At 45.4% G+C, this 27,000-nt stretch overlaps 1 protein-coding gene across 2 annotated transcripts in view; it reads right to left on the reverse strand.

Annotated features, from left to right (window-relative positions):
• Positions 1–27,000, reverse strand: part of LOC145511709 (uncharacterized) — a 255,848-nt gene that overhangs the window by 154,511 nt on the left and 74,337 nt on the right. The window contains exons 1-2 of one of the 2 annotated variants that reach the window (XM_081505361.1): positions 2,592–2,807; positions 1,513–1,628 (exon numbers count right to left, since the gene is read on the reverse strand). In XM_081505361.1, the coding sequence (XP_081361487.1) occupies positions 1,513–1,628; positions 2,592–2,759 (284 nt within the window). In that variant the 5' untranslated portion in view covers positions 2,760–2,807. Of the gene's footprint in view, positions 1–1,512; positions 1,629–2,591 lie in introns of those variants that run through there. The other variant, XM_081505359.1, reaches the window with a different exon arrangement.

Raw genomic sequence — 27,000 nt, forward strand, 5'->3', positions numbered from 1 at the left:
CTCTAGCTCTTCTAGGGCCATTTCCCTGCTAGAAACTTTCAAGGGCTCCACCTCACCTACAGGATAATACTCGCATCCATCATCAGGGAACAGTTAGTCATTCCTGACTAAGACTCTGGAATGCAGACATTTACAATAAAGCCCACCCCCGACTCGATGGACATAAGTTTGAGTAAACTCCAGGAGTTGGCGATGGGTAGGGAGGCCTGGCGTGCTGCAGTCCATGGGGTAGCAAAGAGTCGGACACGACTGAGCGACTGAACTAAACGGAACGGAACAATAAAGTCTGGGGCACGTGGACTGTCAGGAGGAGGTAGGCAGCGCAGGAGAGAGCCAGAGGAAGGCAGGAGCCTGCAGGGCTTAGCAGGACCGCGGGCTGGACTGAGGAAGTGGACTTCCGGCTCCAGCCGGTAGCTCCACAAGCCCTCCCCTTCCGGCCGGGGCTCTCTACACCCCAGCCAGCGCCGAGAGGAAGCCCGGTACCATGCACCCTCACCTGTGCCCTTAGGCCCGACTCAGGCCCGCATACAGGAAGAGGGTCATAAACCTTCCGGCACAACGGTCCTAAGGATCTGTGCAAATTTAAGTTTCTAAGTCCAGTTTGGGTCAGATTTTTCTCTTTTGGAAATGAGGTCATCTAGATTCTTGCTACACCAAATATGGTCCAGAGACACGCAGCATTGGCTACATCTTGTTCAAAATAAAGACTCCCAGGTCTCACCCAGAGTAACTGACTCAGAGTCTGCATTCTAACAAGATCCTCAGGTGATATATATGCACATTAATGTCTGAGATGTGCTGGCCCAGATCATTTTTATAACTGATTATAATTTTAAGACAAAATAGAAGCAACTCTAGAATGTTACACTCCTGTAGTGCCCACAGTTTTCCATAAATATCGGGGGATAAATACAAGGCCAGGGCCTCCCGTGAGCTACAACAGGATAGACTCTGAAATCCTGTAAACCTCCTTGGAAATATTGGCACCTAAGAGGAAAGGACTTTATAGCTCCTGACAAAGTTAGGAGGCTGTAGACAGAACATATTGCATTTGTCAACCTGGAAACATTAAAGAAAGTTTGTTCTTTCGTGCAATCATTTAGCAATAAGGTAAGGCTTGCCAGCCAGATTTATGGGGATATTGGATTTTATGTTTCTGGTATCGAATAATATTTTTTACATTGTTTATGTCTAAATAAATCTGTCTTCTATTTTACATTGCCCTGTTGTATTGCTGCCTACAGATAAAGGGTTCAGGGAGCATAATTTGCTCTGCCCTTGGGACATGCAGCCGTACATTAAAACCCAGTCACGTGGTGACTGCAGCAGAGAGTTTCAATGTGCTCTGAAAAGTTGCACAGAAATAGTGAGGGAATAAACCTCAATGAGAAGATGTGGTTTCTGATCTTGTCTATCTAGTCTGTGCCTGGCAGACACTGATTATCAGCAATATTCACATCCAAAGATGGTAATTTTAAAGTAAAATGTAAATATGCTAAAAACTGCACTTACGATCTAATCCTCGAAGCAGCTGCTTTGGGACATCCATGGCTGTATGACCTGCAGTACCTCTGTGGTTTTGACTCTTTTCTTTTTGGTATATACACAAGAATTGAACCAGTAAGCAACTGTGAACATTAAAAAAAAAAAAAAAAAGATCAGATTAGAGCTTTAAAATTACTTAGAATATTGCAAAAGAAGTCATGACTATTGTGAGGCAAATTAATGTAGGGCCTTCTTTGTGCTCATAAAAGAAATAGAAATATGCTCTCATTGTGAACAGACAGGATAAAATATGTCCATTTATGTTATAGTCTTTATCCGTTAGTCTGCTTTATGATTTGATTTCATGTTTTCATTGTTCCAAAGCAATTTTCCAGATTGAATCTTAAAAGGATTATAAACCACAAAAGTCATTTTAAATTCCACATGGACTTAATACACCTACTGCAATTCTGTGCATTTGTCTTTTAAATTTTATTAAAAATTTTGTTGACACTTTCCCTTTCACTTGTTTCTTACAATCCATTTTGTGTAAAAAATTGTCACTGATGGCTGTCTTATTTGATATGTTTAAAAATATATGCCAATCAGCATAATTTCAAATGTCAAATATGCTATAGTTTTACATTTTTTCTATACTAAAATACTACCCCAAATTGAAATCATTTGGTGATGCGACAGAAATAAGTAAAAGCTTCAGTTCAGAAAATGGGGTCTAGAGGATTTTCCTTTTTTTCTCTCCAAAGTCTCCTTCTGACGAAAGGATGGTTGTGTCTTTCTTTTCCGCTCTAAAGTAGAGCCACTGTTAACAGCACCCGGGAATTTAATGGATCAGTCTTTTCTGAGCCCCTCTGAAAGACAGTCTGTGTTCGAACTGGAAGGGGAAAATTGAAGAGTAATGAATTCTTCCATCTGGAGAAATAAGAGCAGGTATAATAGTTTTTCAACAGACCTAGAACATTTAAGCAAGTTGGCTAAGAGGGGCACTAATTTTTGAACTAAAAACTTAGCCTTTTCAAAATAAAATGAATAACCAGTACTTCCCTCAATTATTCTCCTCTCCAGAATTCAGGCACAGGAACTCATACCTCAGTTCCTCTCCTATTCTGTTTGTCTGAGTCCCCATTATAAGAGTCCAGGCCGGGATTCCTGGGGGGCTCAGCCACGTCCAGGAGGCGGGTGGGCTTTCCCGAGGAAATACAGGAGCCTCCGGGGAGTAACTTCATTGTGAACAGACAGCGGATAAGAACCTTCATGAGGACTTCAGGAAGTCAGCACTAGGCGCGCGCGCTGCCGCTGAAGACGAGCACACGTGCACCGCCGAGCTTGTCGTCTCGCGTCTACGGGCCCCCACCCCGTCTCTTCCGGAGGTTTGCCCAAGGCTCGCGGAGGAGACGGCCCTCGGGAGGACGAGGGAGCCGCGCCTCTGGCCGCGGAGCAGAGGAGCGCCCAGACGGGGGCTGCATTTATCCCCTCCAGGTAAGCCGGGGTTGGAGGATGGTGACGGACAAAGCGGAACACTGGCCATGAGTTCAAAGGAGCAACGAGCTAGGTCTTTTTTAAAAACAGCTTTTTGGATGTTTATTTATTGGCTGTGCTGGGTCTTCATTTCTGCTCAGGCCTGTCTCTAGCTGCCGCGCACAAGCGTCTCGTGGCGATGGCTTCACGTGGCGATGGCTTCACGTGCTGCAGAGCTCAGGCCCTAGGGCGCAGGCTCAGCAGATGTGGTGCGCAGCCTTAGCTACCTCCTCCTGGCACCCGGGATCTTCCCAGAGCAGGCATCGAACCTGTATCTTGCACTGGCAGGCAAATTCTTTACCACTGAGCCACTAGGGAAGCCCAAGCTATGTCTCTGTAGTGGCCAAGGGTCCATGGAGCCAGTGTCAGAGACAGAAGAGGCCCTTTGAGCTTCTGTCTCATTTTAAAGCTGTAGATTTACATTTCTTACTTGCTAGCTTGTTGAACACAAAAATGGAATAAAGCCAGATATTCAATCTGCACTCTGCAGTTCTCAAAGCCAGTATCTCATGTAGGGAGTAGGTGGGCTAGTCCACTGTGGATTCTGTTACCCTTGGGAAAAAAATAATCTTTCAGGAATAGTGTTAGTTCGTTTGTGACTTTATTGGCCTTTATTCAGCCTTTCGTGCAGAAGACAGCAGATGGTTTTAGGTATAATGGAGAAACTTGATTATTGATACAAATCTGCATATTAACGTTGCTTTGAGAGTCAGACTTGGTAATAACCTGTTGTATAAAACAAAAATTTCCAGTAGAGGAGAATACACTTGTGTTCTGTTCTCCGGTCTCATCTTTTTAATTTTTAAACACCACGTTCGCATGGATTCTTGCAGCCCATGTAAGAGGGTGCCCTTCTCTGGTCTTGGCACAGACAGTCATCGGTTTCCAAACTGATACCCCAGTTGTCTGACACGTGCCAGAAGCTGGCTTTCGTTCTGTCTTGGACCAGATCGGCCCATTTCCCCGCCCTCTGATGGACGTTCTTCTCACCAGTGCTGCTTGTTGGTGTTCAGCCGCTGTCGTGCCCGACTCTCTGCGACCCCACGGACGGCAGCGCCAGGCTCCCCTGTCCTTCACTATCGCCCGGAGCGTGCTCAAACCCGTGTCCATTGAGATGGTGATGCTATTGAACCATCTCATCCTCTGCCACCAGTGCTTCTAATGGTATCCAAATAAGTCCCAGCAGACTTTACAACTGAAGTGATACTATCTGGGATAGGATTATGCAATAAAGAGTCTCTATCAAATAGGCAAAAATCAGAGCTTATTTTATACTTTGAATCTGTACCTACTAATAAATACTTTGTTTTCCTCAGATACTAATCCAGAGACATTCTTTTTATGGTTTAAAATAAAAGTTAAAATTAGAGCAGTTGTAGGAGTAACCTTTTTGCTATGTTTTCACAAAAGATAAGATTTTTCTAAAAACATGAAAAGCACAGTCAAAACATTGAACTCACTACTCACGTTCTTATACTCCCACACTATTCCCACATGCTCACCCCTTAAATCTGCCCTTTCTCCACAGGACAGAACTGAGGGCACTCCTTTGCACATGCCTGGCATGGATGGTGAGGGGACCAAACGCGAGGCTCTGCTAGGGACGGGCAACTGCCTCCAGCTGGTCACACCTTACTGCCACCCCCACTGCCCGGACACCAGTGGGAGAGCTGGCACTCGCCAGCATCACAGCCCCAGGACCACTGGGAGGCCAGCCTCTGTGCACGTGGGAGGTGATGAAAAATGTTGTTCATCCACAATTAGACACTCAGGAGACCGTGTGGTTGGTATCTCCTGCATAGTTAGGAGACTTGAGGTCGCCCTGCTTTAAAGGCGGACTTTAAGAGGAAGCTGGTTCACTTAATGTAAGAAAGTCATTCTTCACCAATTAGCAATGATCTCATTTTGTTTAATGTCTGAGAACAAGATTGTGAATATTTTCCAGGAAGCAGAATCATCTCCTACAGAGTTTCCATGGTAGAAACCGTAAGAAGAGACATCAATTTGACTGTCCAACTCCTAGAGGCACCATCATGCCGCAGCCTTTTCCAAGGGAGATGGCTCTCAAAAAAGGACCTTAGTATAGGTAGCATTTTAGAGCCAGGATGAGAAGGATCTTAGAGCTTATCCGGTCTTATCCCTTATTTTACATCTGAAGAAACTGAAATAGTATAGATGATCAAATAAGGTAATTCACGTAGATTGCTTACCATCCTAACATGTGCTCAACAAATATTAGCTATTATTATATTGGTCTGCAGTCTGCTCTTTCTTTAAATATATATCCTTAAGAATATATATCATGGAACTTTTTTGGATCTATTTCATTTACTTATATGAATGCATCACCATTTTTTAAAGTAGTTCTTAACTGATGAGCATTTATGTTATTTCTGATGTTTTAAATTTCAAACAATGTGTAATGAACATCCTTAAAGAAGTATCTTTCCATACCCAGGCTAGATACCTAGAAATGGGATTCCTTAATGTGTGTTCTTAAGGTTTAAAAATTATTGCCAAATATTTCTCTAGGGCTATTCTGTTACTTTCTATTCCATTAACCATGTGTAGGAAGAATCCACCACAACCTTACTTGCACTGGATATAGTCAGTCAGCCATTTAAATGTTTTTTTTTCAATCCAGAGGTTAAAAACAGTGTAGTTTTAATTTGTATTTCTGCCATTATTACTGAGATTGAGGCTCTTTCCATGTATGTGCAGACAGTGCATTTTCCTGTGTGTTTCCTACCATACCCTTTGCTTATTTTTCTGAAGCATGGACAGAGGAGCCTGATGGGCTACAGTCTACAGGGTCACAAAGAGTCAGACACGACTGAGAGACTGAGCACAAGCTCACACCTCCTTTCTTATTTGTTTGTAGAAGCCATGTAGTCAATAAACACATATTGGGTGTCTTTATGTGCTGAATGCCCTTGTACTGGGGATGGAACAGGAACAATTCAATACACTGAATACTTATTGCACACCGGACAATGCTCGGTGACTCTCAGAAAAGTGCTGAGAGCTCAGTGCGCCTGCGTCCCCGCTGTGCTCTTACCCTGAGACACAGAGTGGCTGCAGGACGTGCCCAGGGCCACGTAGCTTGTGAACAGCAGAACCAGAGCTTCCGCCCAGACCTGGGTAGCTATGTTCCCGGTCCTAGGAACTCTGGATGCAGACAGACTCAGGAACTTAAGCAGGGGTGGGGGCTTGAGGAAAAGCGTTCTCCACGGTAAGGGCCTCAGTTTGCAACTGATGCTGAGAGGCATGAGGGAGTAAAGCTGAGCACAGTCCAAGTAAGAACATTAACTCCTTGTTAACAACGGCCGCGAATGTTTCCTCCCAGTTGTGCTGTTTGAGCAGTCTGGGGGGAATTTTTGGAATATTTTTGGCAAAGATGTAAATTAAAAAATTATATCATCATGTCTATCAGTTATTTTCATTTACAGTTTCCAGATTTTGTTTCTTAGAAGAGCATCTCCAAAATTTAGATTTTAAAAATTTGCCTAGTTTCATTTTGATACTTTGTTACTTTTTTATGCATAGATATTTAATTCATATGGCATTTATTTGGGGGCTGACTCCGAAGAATCCAAATAAACCTTTTTCTAAGTAGAAATGAGTTCCGTCTCATTCACTGTCTTTATTACTTGTAGTTGCTAAGTTATTTGCTGCTTAAAGAATTTAAGGTTGAAAGAAAGGCATTGATAAAAAATTCTACCTCAAAGGATTTTGATATTGCAGTTTCTTTGAGAAGATTTTGATATGTTTTTCTACAGCTGGGCATACCACTGAGTACATGTAGGAAAGTCTATAAATCAGCAACCAGTTGATTTCTTTTTGGGCCAATATGTTGAAGAAAAAGAATTTGGAATCAGACAACTTGAGTCCCTTGGACTGCAAGGAGATCCAACCAGTCCATCCTAAAGGAAATCAATCCTGAATATTCACTGGAAGGACTGATGCTGAAGCTGAAACTCCAATACTTTGGCCACCTGATGCGAAGAGCTGACTTATTGGAAAAGACCCTGATGCTGGGAAAGATTGAAGGTGGGAGGAGAAGGGGACGACAGAGGATGAGATGGCTGGATGGCATCACCGACTCAATGGACATGAGTTAAACTCCGGGAGTTGGTGATGGACAGGGAGGCGTGGCGTGCTGCAGTCCATGGGGTCGCAAAGAGTCAGACACGACTGAGCAACTGAACCGAACTGAACTGAACCTGAGTTTAAATCCTGGCTACAGAAGCCTGGAGTGCTGTGGTTCATGTGGTGGCAAAGAGTCAGAAACAACTTAGCAACTGAACAACAACATTACTCAGCAGCCAAATGACCTTCAGGATTTAACCTTTGTGTGCACACGTGCTCAGTCACCTCAGTCGTATCCGACTCTGTGCGACATTATGGACTGTAGCCTGCCAGCCTCTTCTCTCCATGGGATTCTCCAACAGCAAGAACACTGGAGTCGGTTGCCATGCCCTTCTCCAAGAGATCTTTCCCACCCAGGGATCGAACCCGTGGAGTCTCCTGCATCTTCAGCATCATTGGCAGATTCTTTACCACTGAGCTACCTCGGAAGCCCAGAAACTCAATTTCCTTGCCTGCAAAAATAAGGTGGGGGATATCTACTTTATGAGATAAAGATAATTAAGATAATGTGGAGAAAAAAAAAAAACAGTTCAGTACTTGGGCAATAACAAGCCCCTCAATAAACATTCGTTTGGTTATATTTACAATGCTGATTGTCATATTACATATAATACAGAAATACTTGTCTCCTAATCCACTCAGATGTTTTTGTCAATTAGACACAGACATTAGCTATTACACACTTAATCAAATAAATGATTTCATACACATATATCTTATTTAAGTGATAAAAAAATCAATACCAACTTAAAAGCTCTGGTGCTATAAACATTAGCCTTGTTGACGCACATGTAACAAATGTAAGGGGGAACCCATCGGAAGAGAGGCGTCGGCTAAGTGGTGAAGTAAGGAAACGAAGACCTTAGGGGAATAAAACACTTTCCAAATCATACTGTTAACGTCTAAAGTAACTCCCAGGGGTTCATACAAAAGCTGATACAAATGACCATATCTCAGGCATCCAACAGACTGTACTCAAGGGTGAAGGGCTGGGTAATCTGTCAATTAAATGAAAACAGAGTAGGTTTAAAAAGAAATGATAGAGACTTCCACTTTCACCCAAGATAGACGGAGAGAGACCAGAGTCACTCTCCGCACCAAACAACCAAAAAAGGGACGAAATATATGCAAGAGTGGGTTGAAAAACTCTGGATGTTCAGTAACCAAGGACACTAATCCTTGAGAGGTGGGAAGCGAAGTTGAGCCCTGCAGTTGCCCCAGATTAATGCCATGAGGGTGTTTCCAGGCTATGGCACAGGGAGGGGACCCAGTGAGACTCCAGTGGCTTCCTGGAGTCGAAAAGATGGAGCTGGCCATCCAGAGATGTCAGGGTAATCAGCGGACACAGGAGAGGGTACCCGAGGAGAGCTGCACAGGTGGAAAGTCCAGAGATGTGGAGAGGCTCTGCCTCCGCTGAGGTGTGAGCAGGGCATGCTTGTGTAGACCTATTTGAGTTAAGAGAACCATTCAAAAAGATTAGAAGTAACAGTGTCTGGCACTCACGTAGATCTGGAAATAGTGTCTGTTCTTATTAGCCAGATTGGAAAACCTCAGAATTCATGGAGAACTAAACCAAATACACAAGAAAGTGGAGTGGAGTAGGTGGCCATTCCATTCTTCAGAGGATCTTCCCGACCCAGGGATCAAACCCAGGTCTCCTGCATTGCAAGCAGATTCTTTACCGTCTGAGCCACCAGGGAAGCCCAAGAATACTGGAGTGAGTAGTCTTTCCCTTCTCCAGCAGATCTTCCTGACCCAGGAACTGAACCAGGGTCTCCTGCGTTGCAGGAGATTCTCTACCAGCTGAGTGATCATTTTGTAATGTATACAAATATGAAATGACTATGCTGTATACATGAAACTAATACAGTGTTATATATCAATTATATCTCAATTGGACTGTTAAAAAATAAATAAAGGGATACACATGAGGGAAAAAGGGGTATAAATTCAAGGATCAGTGTATAGGGTAAGCTAGTTAAAGTCTGGGCTAGGAAACATAAAAATGCGTTTATTTATTAATGAGCCAGATTGTCTCCAGTGCCTAAGTAACCCTCTAATAGGAAGTTAGGTGTATGGGGTTGAAAATGGTCTTTTCCTAGTCATCAGGGCCCATTTAGGGCCTCTCTAGAAACCCAGCCATAACTGCAGTGATGCACTAAGTGCCCAGGGACCCCCTGGGGACTCGGCCCAGCTCCCGGGGCATCCGATGCGAGACCAGAGGCCTCAGCAGCCCGTGGAGAGAGTGACTGGATTCCTCAACGCTCTGTCCCAGGGGGACCCTGTCCTAACCAAAACATATTACCAGTTTCCCAGGTTTTCCACCTGTGTCCTGGGCTATCTCGAAGCCTGCCCCCTAGGCAGAGCTGGTAACTGTGAGGGGCGTGGGACGAGGCCTCACCGCACAGCTTTTACTGAGCCCCTGTCCCGTCCCAGCTGTGCACAAAGCGGAGAGTGCGGCCTCTTCTGAGCGGGTGCAGGGCCACGGGTGACAACCTCTGCTGCGACTCCCCCGGGAGAGCACTCCTCATCACAGTGTGCTATGCTGCGATAGACCTTGGCTCCAGGCACTTTGTGACTCTTTTCTTAGCCAAGTCTTTGTCAAGGTTAAAATACAGAAATAAGTGTTAATACCAAGCTTAGGCAACGGTACCCCTCTCCAGTGCTCTTGCCTGGAAAATCCCATGGACGGAGGAGCCTGGTGGGCTGCAGTCCACAGGGTTGCAAAGAGTCGGAAACAACTGAGTGACTTCACTTTCCCTTTTCACTTTCATGTATTGGAGAAGGCAATGGCAACCCACTCCAGTGTTCTTGCCTGGAGAATCCCAGAGACGGGGGAGCCTGGTGGGCTGCCATCTATGGGGTCGCACAGAGTCAGATACCACTGAAGTGACTTAGCAGCAGCAGCAGTATCTCCTTGTCTCAATCTATCCTGCCCATTAAAATGATTTTGTGGCTGTGTGTGTGCAATTTGGATATCATCTATCGAGTTTTTCATGAGTCAGACACCATCTAAAAAACGTAACGTGGATTAACACATTTAATCCACATAGGAACTCTATGGAATAGTATCAATAGTAGTATTGTCCTCATTTAAAACGAGGAAATTGAGGCATAGAGGGGCAAAGTAGTTTGTCCAACCTTGCAGATTCAGTGAGAAATGATGGGGATGGGGTCTGGATCTAGGTGCCATAATTCAAGAGCCCCACGCAGTCGATGAGAACACTGACGACACTGGGCAGGGTGAGGACGTGTCTGGCTGAGAGCCGGCTGACTCTGCCAAGTGAAAACAGTCTGTTTTGTGGTCACAGAGTCCTTAAAATGTTTGTTGATTGGTGACAAGCAGTATCAAGTGAAGGAAATAGAATGGTTCACTGTAAAGCCATTCTGATGACTTGAAAAATAGCCCCCAACTCGGTGAGTACCAGCAGCGCCAGCTCACCCAGAGGGCCGGAGTAGTCTTCCCTCTCATCTCCGCCAAAATCTGCTCCAGTTCGGAGAGGGGGCTGCAGAGTCGTTGAGAAAGGTGGGCTCCTCCTGCCCTCAATCTTTACTGAGCTGGAAACTTTGTTATCATGTTTGAAATTTACCCTCATATTAAAAGGACATTCCTAGTGGCTCCATTTTTCAGATGAGGAAAATGAAGCCCTAGAAAGATTAAGGAACATGGTCAAGGCTACAAGACAAACAAGAGGAAGAGAGATTTGATCCCAGAGCTGGCTGACACCAATTTCTATATTCACCCCATCGTCCTCTCCATCATCCTAAATTTCCAGCTGGAAGACCTGCCAAGTCCTAGCTCCGTAGAGCTGAGGAGTCCTGTGCAACAAGATGGAGATATTTATGCCTGCCAAGATTCCCAGGCTGGAGGATTGTGGATGACAAAGCAAACTGGAGAGGCCGTGGAAGTCACACTCAGAGCACAGGCGTCAGGACTGCAGAGCATGGCAGAGCGGCTTTAGAGGAAGAGGGGGTGGGATGGCTGGGGGAGCAGAAGGCGGCAGGTGTCACAGCCTCCATGGAGTTTATCGTCTCTCTCTCTCGTCGGATTGGAAACTCTGGAAAGCCAAAGTGTCTGTCTTATTCACTGCTGTGTCCATAGTAACTAGAACAGTTACTAAAACATAGTAGGTGCTCAATAAATAGGTAGATGTGATTGCCCCACTGCCCCTGGTCCCAACAATAATTCAGTAAAACTACAAAACTTGTGATGTCCTCTGTGATTCTATTTCTTATGAACGCTGATAAGGGATTGGGGGTATTGCTCCTGAGTTAGACCTTTGGTTTGATGAGGACCTATTAATACATTGTAAAATGGATACACGAGCGGAGATGGAGAATAAAAACAAGCCTGGAAATTAATAGCAGTTGTGCTGAGTCCTCAGTAACCTCCAGTTGTGAGCATGGGGATTTAAGAAAAGTTTACCAAAATCTCAGAGGGTAGAGAAACTCCCAGGTGACTCCTGGAAGACCTCAAAGAGACCGTGTTCCAGACAACAACTATATTCTTCATTTTAAAATACTAACCAAAATCCTTGCCCTGCATGCGCACTGGACCAAGACCAGGAGTTTCCAGCACGAGGACTAACACTGCTTTTTCTTGGGCTCTGGGTATGTTTCCCTGACGCCCACATTGGTGTTCATTCTCCAGAAGAGCTAATTCAGGCCAATTGCTGTCTAGCTCCGATCCACAGGGCTGTGAATTCACATCCATATTGTTTCCTAGTGACCCACATGTCTTGAGCCCAAAGAATCTATGACATAAATCCTCATTCTTCTCTGGCTTTTGTCTTGGCTCCAACAACCCTAATCGAAGGTCTCTATGGCTTATCTTTTGCTGCCCACAGCCTGATTACAAAGCACGCCTAGGACTCAGGACTCCCTTTTCATATTCTTCACGCTTTCCGTGCACACACATAGCATGTGCTCGATAAGCCTGGCTGACTAACAAGACCAAGGAGGTCTTGGATCACTAACTATTCAAGTCCGGTAGGAGAGTAGTGGTTTTCATACAACTTGACTCTTAAGTAGGGGGATCCTGAAGGGAGGGTAGGAGATGTAAATTTCCTGAGTTAGGCCTCAGAATAACTCGTGTGCTATCAAGTATTTTTTCCTGTACCAAAGATTCCACTTTCACTTAAATTCAGCGAGACCTTCGTAAAAAGCAAGGCATAGAGAGATACACTCCAGAGAAGCCTAGAAACATAGCCTGTGACTTTGAAAAAGGAAAGTGAAGTCATTACCTATTTTCTTCTTCTTATGTTCTATAGAGTAAGTCCACAGTGATGATAAGCAATAGCAATGTTAGTGAGATTAGATGTAAACAATGAACTATTATGGACACTTGCCATGGTTATTGTGATTTGCCTGATTTTACAGTTGATATCTAGTAATTAAGAGATTCATACTCAACTGTATAGTACTGAGTATTAAGAGGAAAAAATCACATAGAGGAAAGTAGGAAAGAGCAACTCGGTTTTCAAATTGTGGAGGCTCTTTGAGCAGGCGTGCTTTGAACAGCTAACGAGCTATGCAGAACTTACACAGAGGCAGGTGCACAGTGTTGGGGATTTAGCAGTGAGCAAGATAGAAAAGAATCCTGTTTTCAAGGCTTTTGCTGGATTCCAGGTAGAGCGACAAAGGGGCAGAGGGCCTTGGGGACGATAAACTGCAGACTGCATGGCACCCTGCTCTTCCCATTGAGGGACGGACTGGGAGGCCTCTGTCTCCAGCTTGCACGTCCCTACTCTCTGTCCTGGTATCCTGTGACCACCCTGAGATGTTCTCATTCCAGTTCGCTTTTTCCTGCTCGAGTCTCTGCCTCCCCACCCCGCTCCCCTGCCTCCTTCCTTCCCTTCATCCTTGAGACACAGCTGCTCTCCGCCCGGCTCTGCTCAGCCCTCTGCCCTTTGCTTTCTATATCTTCCCTCAGAGACCTTACTCACTGCCAGGGGGTCAACCACCACTTCTAAGCTGTTAACTCCCAAATCTTTATTTCTTCTCCTAGCCCCTCTTCCCAGCCAAGGACATATATTACCTACCCGATTTCATATTTTATTCCCACTTGCTCTGTCACCTGAAGCTCAGCATGCTCCAAATTGAACTCCGCTCAAAGCAGCTCCTTTCCCAAAGTCTCTAAGTCAGCATCACTGTTCCCTTAATTCCCAGCTGTCCCTCACCCTCCGTATCTAATCAGTCCTCAAGTTACACGCCCCTGATCTTCACAATTCTCTCATATACCCCACGTACCCATGCCCATTTGCCACTGCTAGTGTTCAGCATCCTTATCTGGACTATCCACATTAATTAATTAATCGCCCTGCCCTTAATTTCCTACTGCCTCCTTCTATCTTAAAATCTGCTGTCAAACTAACTTTTTTTCTGACTACCCCTTTAGAATTTATCTCCTTACTCAAAACTCTTATAGTTCCTCATTATCCACTGACTAAAGGACAGCCCACTCCAGTATTCCTGCCTGGAGAATTCCATGGACACGGGAGCCTGGTGGGACACAGTCTATGGGGTCGCAAACAGTTGAACACAACGGAGTGGCTGACACACGCAAAGAACAGTTCAGACGGCTCCTCACTGAACAAATATTCGCTGAGCACCTACTATGCTCCAGGTACTTGCACAGCGTTGGGGGTAGCAGTGAGCAAGACAGAAAAGATCCCTGTTTTCAAGGCTTTTGCCTTGTAGTGAGAAGTCAAGCAGTAAACAAATAAGCAAATGAACAAGACAATTTAGAGCTATGAAGGAAATGGAATGTAGTAATAGGTAGACTGAGTTGCTGGATACAGAAGGAATTGCTTTAACAAGTTGGTCAAGGTAAACCTTTAGGAAAGGAATGACTGCTCAGACTTGAATAGTGAGCAGGACCTGATCATCTGGAGATGCAGGAAAAGCATTCTAAGTAGAGAGAACAGCAAGTGCAAAGGCCCTGAGAAGAGAAGGTAATTGTCCTTCTTGACCCTCAACCATGTTGGCCCAAGTTAGCTTTTCAACCTAATCTCAAGTAACTCATTCACACAATACTCAGGATCCAGACAAATTCTTTACCTTACTTTCCTCCAAATACGACTTTGCATTCCTACCTCAGGTTTTTTTTGTTTTTGGTTTTTTTTTTCATTTCCCCCCTTTCATATGGAAAGCTCTCCTTTTTCCTTTCTGGAACTATTTAGATCCGGCACATCTCAGTTCAGAGGCCACCCCGACCATGAAAGCATCACAGATCATTCACAGCAAAAGTCGACCTTTCTTCCTCATTGAAATCTGACTGCATATGTTGGAACCTCCCATGTCTTACTTGCACATCCAGATAGTTCTACAGGGGGCTGCACTCCCAGAAAAGGCATTATAACTTGAAACATAAGCTGAGTCAGACCTTTCTCACTGAGACTGTGTCAGGTGATGGTTATACTCCCAGCCAGGGATCTGATGACAGGTATACAAAGAAATGGGCTTCCCTGGTGGTTCAGGCAATAAAGAATCCACCTGCAATGCAGGAGCCCTGGGTTCGAACCCTGGGTTGGGAAGATCCCCTGGAGTAAGGGAACAGCTGCTCATTCCAGTAGCCTGGAGAATTCCATGGACAGAGGAGCCTGGCAGGCTACAGTCCATGGGGTCATGAAGAGTCAGAAACGACTGAAGTGACTGACACACAAATATAAAGAAATGTTTCAAAACAGCAAAATTAAGAAATTCTAACAAATCCATGGTTTATTGGGCTTCCCTGGTAGCTCAGCTAGTAAAGAATCCGCCTGCAATGCAGGAGACCCCAGTTTGATTCCTGGGTCAGGAAGATCCCACTGGGATCTTCCAGGGTTTGTGAGCTCCGTGTGACAGGCTACCCACTCCAGTATTCTTGGCTTCCCTGGTGGCTCAGATGGTAACGAATCTGCCTGCAGTGCAGGAGACCTGGGTCCAATCCCTGGGTTGGGAAGATCCCTGGAGAGGGGCATGGCAACTCACTGCAGTATTCTTGCCTGGAGAATCCCATGGACAGAGGAGCCTGGCAGGCTACAGTCCATGGGGTCGCAGAGAGGTGGACTGTCACTCAGCACAGCACAATAAATCCATATTCTATCTCAGAGCTATTCAAACTTTATTTTTAAGCACACTGAAAATATATACCTGCATTTTCCACTGTATAAAGCATAAAGGCAGGGCTGGGCTGGTCGAATCAGGGAGAGGAGGTCAGGGAGTCCCCCTGCTCAGCTTCTTTGCCTCTGAAAGGCATGGGTCCTGCACCTCCACCCCCCACCTCCACTCACTGAGACCCTGAGACCCCCGGGGAACCCCCTAGTGCTTTCAGGGCATGATTTAATAATGTATAGTCTTACCTAACCTACAGCAAGTGTAAATCAATTCAGGCTTTGAGGCCACTGCCCTAGGGCTTTCAGAAAAGAGCCAGCCAGATTACTTATGGGACAGAGTTTCTGAGGTCCTGCCAGCACCCAGCTTTGTTTAGCCAACTCCTCCTCTCCCTCTGAGTCTCAAGTCCGCTGCCACTTATTCCTGCAGGCTTCCGCTAGCCCCAGGCCTGGGTGAGACTCTTCCGTTGATGGTTTGCGGCCGCTCTGCACTCTTCTGACCAGAGCTCGCCTTGAAGTGTGCCTGTGTCCCTGTACAGTAGCAGGGTTTGTGGTCGCTCTGCGCTCTCTTGACCATCCGCTGGCCCCAGGCCTGGGTGAGACTCTTCCGTTGATGGCTTGCGGCCGCTCTGCACTCTCCTGATCAGAGCTCGCCGTGGAGTCTGCCTGTGTCCCTGTACAGTAGCAGGGTTTGTGGTCGCTCTGCGCTCTCTTGACCATCCACTGGCCCTAGGCCTGGGTGAGACTCTTCCGTTGATGGCTTGCGGCCGCTCTGCGCTCTCCTGACCAGAGCTCGCCGTGGAGTCTGCCTGTGTCCCTGTACAGTAGCAGGGTTTGTGGTCGCTCTGCGCTCTCTTGACCATCCGCTGGCCCCAGGCCTGGGTGAGACCCTTCCGTTGATGGCTTGCGGCCGCTCTGCGCTCTCCTGACCAGAGCTCGCCGTGGAGTCTGCCTGTGTCCCTGTAAAGCAGCAGAGTGTCCTCCAGGGTTTGTGAGCTCCGTGTGAGCAGCAACGCACCCACGTGTTCACCCCAGAAGCCCCAACAATGCATGTCATGAGGTAGAGGCTCTGGTATCTGTTGAATGGATGGACAGACAGATGGATTAAGAAAGGCAAGGAGCAATACAGGACAGGAGAAGACAAGGAACAGGGCCTTGCCAGCCAGAGCCCGCCTGCAGGCACCCTGATACCAAGTGGGCAGTGAGTAACCTGCTGTGTTCAGGACCGTTGTTGAGGGTCCTTCCTACCTACTTTTCTTTCCTTCTGAACTACAAGCTTATTGGGAGGTTCAATTACAGCTTACATCCAAACCCCTTTGGGGAATATTTAGTGTTTTCTCCCTAGTATTCATCTCCTTTTAACAGCCCTTTTTGGCAAGTATTTCTGGCATCCCTCATCTAGCTGCTGTCAATGGACTGACGATACTTCCAGCTCTAGTGTGCTAAGTCATTTAAGTCATGTCTGACTCTTCGTGACCCTGTAGACTGTAGCCCACAAGGCTCCTGTGTCCATGGGACTCTCCAGACAAGAATAATTGAGTGGGTGCCATTTCCTTTTCCAGGGGATCTTCCCAACCCAGGGATCGAATCCCGGTCTCCTGTGCTTCCTCATCGGCAAGTAGGTTCTTAACCACTAGGGCCACCAGCTCCAGTTCAGTCCAGTCACTCAGTCATGTCCAACTCTTTGTGACCCCATGAGTCGCAGCATGCCAGGCCTCCCTGTCCATCACCAACTCCCGGAGTTTACTCAAACCCATGTCCATTGAGTCAGTGATGCCATCCAGCCATCTCATCCTCTGTCGTCCCCTTCTCCTCCTGCCCTCAATCTTTCCCAGCATCAGGGTCTTTTCCAGTGAGTCAGCCCTTCGCATCAGGTGGCCAAAGTACTGGATTCTCAGCTTCAACACCAGTCCTTCCAATGAACACCCAGGACTGATCTCCTTTAGGATGGACTGGTTAGATCTCTTTGCAGTCCAAGGGACTCTCAAGAGTCTTCTCCAACACCACAGTTCAAAAGCAGCAATTCTTCGGTGCTCAGCTTTCTTCACAGTCCAACTCTCACATCCATACATGACCAATGGAAAAACCATAGCCTTGACTAGATGGACCTTTGTTGGCAAAGTAATGTCTCTGCTTTTGAATATGCTGTCTAGGTTGGTCATAACTTTTCTTCCAAGGAGTAAGATGTTGTACATCTTAAATATATACAAGTAGGAAAAAAGAAAATTAAAGAAAGACACCTAGCACACAGATCAACAGAGAGTAGCTGCTGTTGTTTCCATGGCTGTCATTTTTGTTATCGCTCCACAGGTTTTGGGGCTGTAGAGATACACAGCTTTGGGCTGCAGCCATCAGACCAAGGGGTTTGCCCCCCTCTGTTAGTTCTGCTTGTGCTGTTTCCTTTAACCTTCATCATGACCTCTAAGGTAGTCTCTATGACAGGTTTATCCCTTTTCTATGGATGTGAACACCGAGGCTTAGAGGAGTTAAGTGATTTGTCCAAGGTCTAGAGCTAGTTAGGGGTGGATTTGAGCCCTCCACCTTCCGACACAAAGGCCAGTGTTCTTTCTACCACCCCCTCCACCTCTCCTCAAGGGACTGATCTCCATGAGGAAGAAGAGATTGGGCTCCAAAGGATAAGTGCTCTGTATTTAGGTACTTGGAAAAAAAAAAAAACACAGTGGGATGAAATTCAGCACTTCTTGATTTTCATCTCTTCTTGGTATCATGTAATAAGACTCAATTCCAGGGACAAGGGCTAGTTAGCAACCAAATGTTTAGAGAATCAATAATCTAATTTTACAAAAGGGAATCAATTCCATACTTACATTTTTAGGCTGCAGATCTCAGTTTTTTAGAGCTACTCTAACCTGGCTAAGCATAAAAATGGACAAGTTCATGAAATTGGTGTGCAGAGGGCTTTTTCTTGTCTTTTCTTTTTCCCTTTCCTACTTTTTAACCCCAGGCTCTAGATGGATGACAATCCTAATTAGGAAATGACTTCCTTTCAATTAATTGTAGATGGCCACAGTTATACTACAGGCTATAATCCACAGCTCAATATATGTACCTTGGGCCAAAATTTTATGTCCACAAATGTTCCTGTGGTGAATTGTGATTGTCCTGTTTTTAATAGCAATTGCCCTCCTGCTCTCTGTAGAGTTAACCTTTTGTGAATCCACTTACAAACTGTTAGCAGGAAATTTTAATTGTGAAGAAAATTATACGGATTCTGAGCTATTTCCTGACACCCACTCTGCACACACCATTCTCTGCATGTGGGGCAGAGCCTGTATTGGAGCTCAAAGCTCTCCACACACAGCAGGGTGAAGGCTGCCAGTGATCCAAAGGGAAGTCTGTGGTCATCCTAACCCTCCAGTGAAAGGTCTCTAGGATTTTTGCCACTGCTCTTTTGCAATTCATTATTCCTGATGTCACTGTAATGTTTCATTTTTGCAAAAGCAGGAATTGCAAAATACTCATCCATTTCTAGGATAAGTTCTCTACCCTATGATACCCCAAGTGAAGAAAAGATTAAAGTTGCTTTCTGAAATGCAAATATAATGAAAGAAAGCACAAAAGTAATTTTTAAAATAATAATTTATAAAACAGAATATTGATAGGTGCAACTTTCCAAGAATGTATATATAATTCTTTCAGCACACCATTTCTAAGGGTGATGTTGATTTGATCTATGCTTGTAGTTTGAAAGAATTAATTTTGTATAAAAAGGCAATGGGAGAGGAAGAACCCTTTCCCTGCAGTCACTTTGGGGCTTTTATTTAAAGGTAAATTGGATTATACTTTTAGCAACCACTTAACATACACTTTTGGCCACAATGAGAATTCTTTCCTACTCTGATACAAACCAGTGAAAGTTTATCATGCAGGGTTTGTGGAAACGGAAGCTTGCTGGAGAGGGTTCACAGGACACTTTATGTCATTTTCTCCCCCAGAGTTTAGAACAAAATTGTCACTTCACGGTGGAGCCTGGGGAAGAGGGAGACCTGAGGAATTGTAGGCCTTCTCCCTTCTCTTCCAACGCTTATACATGGGGGGTTGCACATTGAATGAAGCATCACATTTAGGATGAAATTCAAACACAAAAAAGTAGAACGATTTTAGCATCATCAGCTATGTTTGTCCATTGAATGCCAGCCTGTTGTACAAACTCTACAGAAAGGTCTGGGGCAATATGTCAGAAAAGGCAATCAAAAATCCATTTGTTGAGCTGTGCTCCCTGTGGCCTGTGAGCATCCCTTATCAGGTCAGCCTCTCTCTGTCACACACCTGATACTGAACATGCAGCCGCATCTGTGTAGCCGGGGCCTGCCCATCCAAGGCAGGAAGCAGGTGGGATGGGCAGAGGGCCTTTCTTACTGGCCCGTGGACGGGTGGATCCTTTATGTCTGGTCCTGACTTCCTCCATCTTCCACTCCGGAAGAGCTGAGTGTGTCTGTGGACCAGGCATGGGGTGCAGGAATACAGCAGAGTGGCGCATCCCCAGGCAAACATTGCCAAGACTGCTTAGAGCTACTCCTGGCTCTGCACCTTAGATTAGAGTAGCATCACCCCCTGCGCAGAATCCACAGTGCGGCCTCTCCAGCCTGACTGACCGTTTCTGTCCCATCGACAGGCGGGAGGGCACGTGTCCAGGTCTCCGGGGAGCTGTGCTCGTCTACCCCGATAGTCGTCGACAGACTCTGACACCCTTCCCCCTCCATCCGAAGTGCCGGGCTCGCCTCCTGCTTCACTTTTCAGCATAAGGTCCAGTCGGTCTCAACACAAGATTGAGAGCAGGGAGATGCACAGGAGTTGAAGCCTGGAGGCTGCAGTGGTGGGTCATCGAGTGGTCTGACCTGAGGCTGAAATCTCTTTCTAAAAACCTTACTTACACTGTGAATGTTACACAGGCTTCTTTTTTTCCCCCAGATACTCGCTGGCTGTTTTAGCTCAACTGTATGTATCTGTACACATCCAGTTAACAATGACCGTCTTTGCATGTTTCTGCTGCTATTCTGTAAGTGTTCCTATACATTTTCATTTGTAGCTGTCCCATTTTCTGGCCTGTGTATTTTATTGCTTCCATTAGACTTCAAACTCCTGAAAGGAAGGGGCCATGCCTTCTATTTCATTTTAATTCCCTAAATTCTCTACAAACAGGGCTTAATGGAAGCTCTTGGCTGCCTGATATGCCTTAAGAAATAGCTTTGATTCTGCTGGCGCCCTGGGCTTTTCACAGGAAGCTTGTCACGTGAAGGTGCCCCTTTTGACCCTGAGCAAATCTGTTAAATCCTAGTCAGCTGCGTGTTTTCCTTTCACCATAAAATTGCTGCCAAGGAGTGGTGGGGCAACATGGACCGGGCACCAGACCTCAGGTTTGACCCCACTGTTGATACTGAGGACTGCAAGGCACCCCCTGGACCCTGGTTTCCGGCTCTAGGGAAATCATGTGTCATGAATGGCTCTGTGGACATAGATTCAACCACTCCCTTCCTCTGAAAAGAGAACAGTGTGCCTGACAGGCTTGTAAAGAAATTCTTTTTGTCCCTTTCTTGTATTCTAAAAAATAGAATCAAGGCCATCCGCAGAATGATGACATCAAAATAATACTAGGCTTGTGAATGAGCATGATGAGTGCAGAGACGATCGCAGGCAATCGAGGCTGAAGCCTTGGCTGTCTTTGCAGGCACAGCGGCGTCTTGCCCAGACTGTCTTCCTCCTTCTCCATCCCACCCAGGGCTTTTGAGGACGTTTAGACAGTTGGTCACTTTAGCCCCTCTTCTGATTTTTCCTCCTTGTTTGTTGAGTTTGTTGTTTGCTGTTTTAGCATTCAGACTTTTTTCATGAACTGGGATTTTCAAGGAGGAAAGTGAAGGATCAAACGGAGGACAACGTTTGAAAAGCTCCTACAGTGACAGATAACGATGGCTCTGGATGAGCCGGGAGACAGAAGGAACGGAAATTGAGCCCGGGGTCTGAGGGAGATCAGTGTTCAAAGCTCAGAACAGAAAGCTGAGGTCATTGGGTCAGGCACTCAGAAACCTGACGTGGGTCACCATCGGTGCCGATGATGAGGACTCCAGGTCAGGATGTGGATGGCCTCCTGACTGATGAGGGGGTGCTGGGGCTAATGCCTGTATTTTGACCGATTATACTTTGTTACCAAAGCGGTAAATGATGGGCTTGATTGGTTATCACATAAATGTGGTCTAAGAAAGCAGGGCACAGCATTCCTGTACCTCCGACTTTGTCTTCAGATCAATCTCTTGAGCTTCATTAGCTGTTAATCCAGTGAAAAATGATGGATACCCCAAATTTTAATTTTCTTATTTGTTTAGAAGAGCATTGCCTTCTCTCTGCACCTGACTTTCAAATTCTCCTTTTCATTTCATTGTAATTATCTCTCCCTTGTGTCTGTGCTGAGTTGCTTCAGTCGTGTCCGACTCTTTGTGACCCTGTGGACAGTAACCCACCAGGCTCCTTTGTTCATTGGATTCTCTAGGCAAGAATATTGGAGTGGGTTGCCATTTCCTCCTCCAGGGGATTTTCCTGAACTAGGGATCAAACACACTTCTCTTACGTCTCCTGCATTGGCAGGTGGGTTCTTTACCACTAGCGCCACTTATGTGCAGTCTTGAAAGGAAATTCCATATATATTTATGAGAATCAGTTCTCCCATAAGGAGGAAATTCAAGCTTACTCCGTGTTATTCCAGAGCAGAGAGAAGGAGCCCCTTTAAACGCTAACTGACTCTGCTCTCAGCCTCACTGCTCTTTCCACAGTGTGTGCTGACACTCCTCAGCCTGTCTTGAATTATCTTTTTGTTTCCATGCCTTCATGCCCTCACCTGCTTCGACACAAAGACCCATGTTTTTGCTTTCTTTTGATGCCCCTAATGCTTGAAATCATGCTGAGAATCTTTCTAATTTAATAAACAGAGAAGTATGATATATTTACCTTTATACCTGTAGCCACTCAGCTCTGTGTCACAAAGAAAATTAACTCATCTCTAAAGACCAGGGCTTCCCAGCTGCTTCATAGCCACGCGCTCTCTGCACCGATGTGAACGTACACGTGTACACACAGGGCCTAAGAAATGAAGCCCCTGTGTGCTGCTGCAGCTGGGGTCTGGGACTCGTGAAAACGCAGCTGGGAACCCTTTCAACTCATAATGGGCTCTACTCCAAGTTTCAGCCATCACACTGCCTGTTTTAAAACACTGACTCCACTTCTAGGGAACATACAGATTCCCGCAGGGGTGGGGGTGGGAAGAAGAAGGTACAGTCCTCCCATGGACCGGAGGATACCTGCCACCGGCTCCTGAGGGACGAGTGAAAGCAGAGGAGAGAGTCAGCACTTCCTCCCTTTATTCTGCACTTACCCTCTGGCAGTAGCTAAAGTCAATATCAAAAGTTGATTGAAAATAAAGCCGGGGAAAGAGTACAGTGACCCGCCATATCTTTGGGCTCTGTATCTTTGGAATTAAAACCAAGGGCTGAAAATACTTTTTAAAAAATTCCAGAAAGTTCCAAGAAGCAAAACTTGAATGTGCTGTATGCCTGCAACTATTTGGGCTTCCCAGGTGGGTCAGTGGTAAAGAATCTGCCTGTCATTGCAGGAGACACAAGTTTGATCACTGGCTTAGGAAGATCCCCTGGAGGAGGGAATGGCAACCCAATCCAATATTCTTGCCTGGGAAATCCCATGGACAGAGGAGCCTGGCAGGCCTTCGTCCATCAGGTCACAAAGAGTTGGACATGAGGTAACAACAACAACAAAAAGACAAAAGCAACTGTTTACATAGCATTTGCATTGCATTTACAACTGTTTACATAGCATTTGCATTGCATTACGTATCATAAACAATCTACAGGCGATTGAAAGCACACAGGATGATGTGCCCTGGTTCTCAACAAATTCTGTGCCACTTCATACAAGGGACAGGGGAGCCTTCAGATTCTGCCGTCAGAGGTGGCTGTGGGACCTGTCCCCCACGGGTACCAAGGGGCCGCTGTGAAGATGGTTGAAAGAAACCTAGCTTTGATTATTTGATATTAACAAAGACATCCCTAATCTTTTCCACTGCATTTCCATTGCAAAGACAGGTCAACCAAGACAGGACAATTCAGTTAGTTTAAAAAGTTCCCTTCTAAGGCTTCAGCAATACGTGATCTGTGAACTTCCAGATGTTCAAGCTGCTTTTAGAAAAGGCAGAGGAACCAGAGATCAAATTGCCAACATCCGCTGGATCATTGAAAAAGCAAGAGAGTTCCAGAAAAACATCTATTTCTGCTTTATTGACTGTGCCAAAGCCTTTGACTGTGTGGATCACCACAAACTGTGGAAAATTCTTCAAGAGATGGAAATACCAGACCACCTGACCTTTCTCTTGAGAAACCCGTATGCAGGTCAGGAAGCAACAGTTAGAACTGGACATGGAACAACAGACTGGTTCCAAATAGGAAAAGGAGTACGTCAAGGCTGTATATTGTCACCCTGCTTATTTAACTTATATGCAGAGTACATCATGAGAAACGCTGGGCTGGAAGAAACACAAGCTGGAATCAAGATTGGCGGGAGAAATATCAATAACCTCAGATATGCAGATGACACCACCCTTATGGCAGAAAGTGAAGAAGAACTAAAAAGCCTCTTGATGAAAGTGAGAGAGGAGAGTGAAAAAGTTGGCTTAAAGCTCAACATTCAGAAAACTAAGATCATGGCATCTAGTCCCATCACTTCATGGCAGATAGATGGGGAAACAGTGGAAACAGTGGCTGACTTTATTTTGGGGGGCTCCAAAATCACTGCAGATGGTGATTGCAGCCATGAAATTAAAAGACGCTTACTCCTTGGAAGGAAGGTTATGACCAACCTAGATAGCATATTCAAAAGCAGAGACATTACTTTGTCAACAAAGGTCCATCTAGTCAAGGCTATGGTTTTTCCAGTGGTCATGTATGGATGTGAGAGTTGGACGGTGAAGAAAGCTGAGCGCTGAAGAATTGATGCTTTTGAACTGTGGTGTTGGAGAAGACTCTTGAGAGTCCCTTGGACTGCAAGGAGATCCAGTCAGTCCATCCTAAAGGAGATCAGTCCTGGGTGTTCATTGGAGGACTGGTTTGAAGCTGAAACTCCAATACTTTGGCTGCCTGATGCGAAGAGCTGACTCATTGGAAAAGACCCTGATGCTGGGAAAGATTGAGGGCAGGAGGAGAAGGGGACGATAGAGGATGAGATGGCTGGATGGCATCATCGACTTGATGGACATGAGTTGGGTAAACTCCGGGAGTTAGTGATGGACAGGGAGGCCTGGTGTGCTGCGATTCTTGGGGTCGCAAAGAGTCAGACACTACTGAGTGACTGAACTGAATTGAACTGAAGGAACACAAATTTCAAAGACATGAGAAGTAAGTAACTCCCATTCTTAAATTGCAGCACCAATGGCAAGGCTTTTGAACAAACTCCTGCTCTTGGGAATATTCTCAGCAGAGCAAAGGACTCATGCACAAAGTGTTCCTCCTCTCCCTAATACATCTGGTTTGATTTTAAAGGGAGACATCAGAAAGGGCTTATGAATGTTGATTTGCTCTGGGTTCGATCACTTTCACCTGCCTAGGTTCCTCTCTTTTTCTGGCCATGCCTAGAGTCATTGGTCAGGCATACACTCACCAGGTTTTTAGGGAACAGCAGCCAACTGGGAAGGGTGCATGTGTGTATAAACATGAAATTCAAATACTATTGTGAGCACTGAAGTTTGAAAGCATGAGGAACTGGCTCCCTGGCCTGTCATGATTTGCAGTTGGTCTGCTGATGCATAAGCTTTGGTTGGAGGAAAATAAGTCCTCTAACAATAATTCTAAACATTAATTTTAAGTGCTCTCTCATAGATTTATTTAACTCCCCCAAAATACCATGCTTCAAATTAATGGCACATTTGTTTGAAAAGAATGGATACAAAAATGGTGAGAATGATACTCAAACCATGAGCTCGGAGACAGCGCTCCTGGTTACCTGTCCAGCACACCCTGGGAATGAGGAGAAGAGTGTACAGCAAAGCCACTGTCCACATTCTTCACCCCAGAACCAGAGAGATGCAAGTGCCTGAATCAAGATATACGATGACACTTTTTAAAACATAAAAGAAAGACATATTTAAAGTTACTTTCCAAAAAAACTTGCATAATAATGGCTTTGCAGGGTTTATTTTTTGAGAAATTCAGCATCTTCCCACCTATTCTTCTTGCTTTCCCAAAATAAATGAGAGTTGAGAGAATGGTTTTATTATCCTGGTTTAGGACTGACCCTCAATGGGTATCTGTGGTGGCACAGAGGGTAAAGAATCTGCCTGCAGTGCAGGAGACCCAGATTCAATCCCTGGGTTCAGAAGAACCCCTGGTGAAGGAAAGGGCTGCCCACTCCAGTATTCTTTCCTGGAAAATCTCATGGACAGAGGAGCCTGGCAGGCTAAAGTCCAAGGGGTCGCAAAGACTCAGACACGACTGAGCGACTAACACATACACACATTCAGGGACAAAAATGCCCCTCATTCTTTCATTAAACAAATATTTATTGAATGCAAGTCACTGGGAAAGTTCCATGACAGATGTTAAGGACACAACAGAGAGTGACTAAAAGATCCTGTCTTTGCCCCTTAAGGAATTTAGAGTCCTGCGGGAAACAGGTGAGCAGACTGCTGTAATCTAGAAGGAGTCAGATCATGATGATGGTTAATAAGGGGTGCTTCTATGCTCAGTTGCTTAGTCATCCAGCTCTTCATGACCCTGTGGACTGTAACCACCAGGCTTCTCTGTCCATGGGATTCTCCAGGCAAGAACACTGGAGTGGGTAGCCTTTCCCTCCTCCAGGGGATCTTCCCAACCCAGGGATCAAACCCATGTCTCCTGCAGCTTCTGCATTGCAGGCAGAATCTTTACCACGGAGTCACTGGGGAAGCCCTTTATCTAAGCCTAAATAGTTTTGAGGTCCAAACTTATTTTAGCTTACTCTTCAGTGTGGAAATGGGGTCTCAAGCGTTGGTTCAAGTGTTAAAGGCAAGGCAGAACAGCTTCCTGAGAAATATCTTGATTTGGATTTCAAATATCCCTGACCTTCCACATAGAGGAAAATCTGCCTAAACACATTATTGACCAGGAGATTTTTACAGAAACCAGTGCTTGTGACCATAATAAGTCTGATTATTTATAGGAATGAAGTAAGAACTGACACAGACATCTTTGAGATTCTTCCATTATTGGGACCAATCCATTGGAGTATAATAAGAAGGAGTTAGAGGAAGGCTTGACACCAAAGAAAATCTTTTGAAACAGTTGGGGTTTCAGTTGAGGCAAAGGGTAGAAGAAAGATAACTTTAAAGTGCCAGAGCACCCCCTAAATGAAATAAGATGCGGAGGCTCATGTTTGGAGGGGATAGAGAGAAGAAGCCCATTTTAAAAACCTAGATTGAAATAACATCTGATGTACTTATGGAACGTACAATTTTGCTATTTTATGATTAATGATGAATTGGATAAAGGGCTTCTCCTGGGCACATCTCAGAAATGCGCTAAGAGAAACTTGGGAGACAGGTGGAATCGGTGACTTGGATGTAGGACGATCATTTCCATCCCTAATCTGAGGAAGTAGGCCTCAGTGACCAGTCCAGTAGGAAACTGATTCTGAAAGGGCAAGGCCAGGACCAGGGCCAGGACAAAGGTCTTAGACCTGTCAGTTT

Source organism: Giraffa tippelskirchi, chromosome 6, assembly GCF_054371585.1.
Source record: "Giraffa tippelskirchi isolate mGirTip1 chromosome 6, T2T-mGirTip1v1.2.pri, whole genome shotgun sequence".
Taxonomy (NCBI): domain Eukaryota; kingdom Metazoa; phylum Chordata; class Mammalia; order Artiodactyla; family Giraffidae; genus Giraffa; species Giraffa tippelskirchi.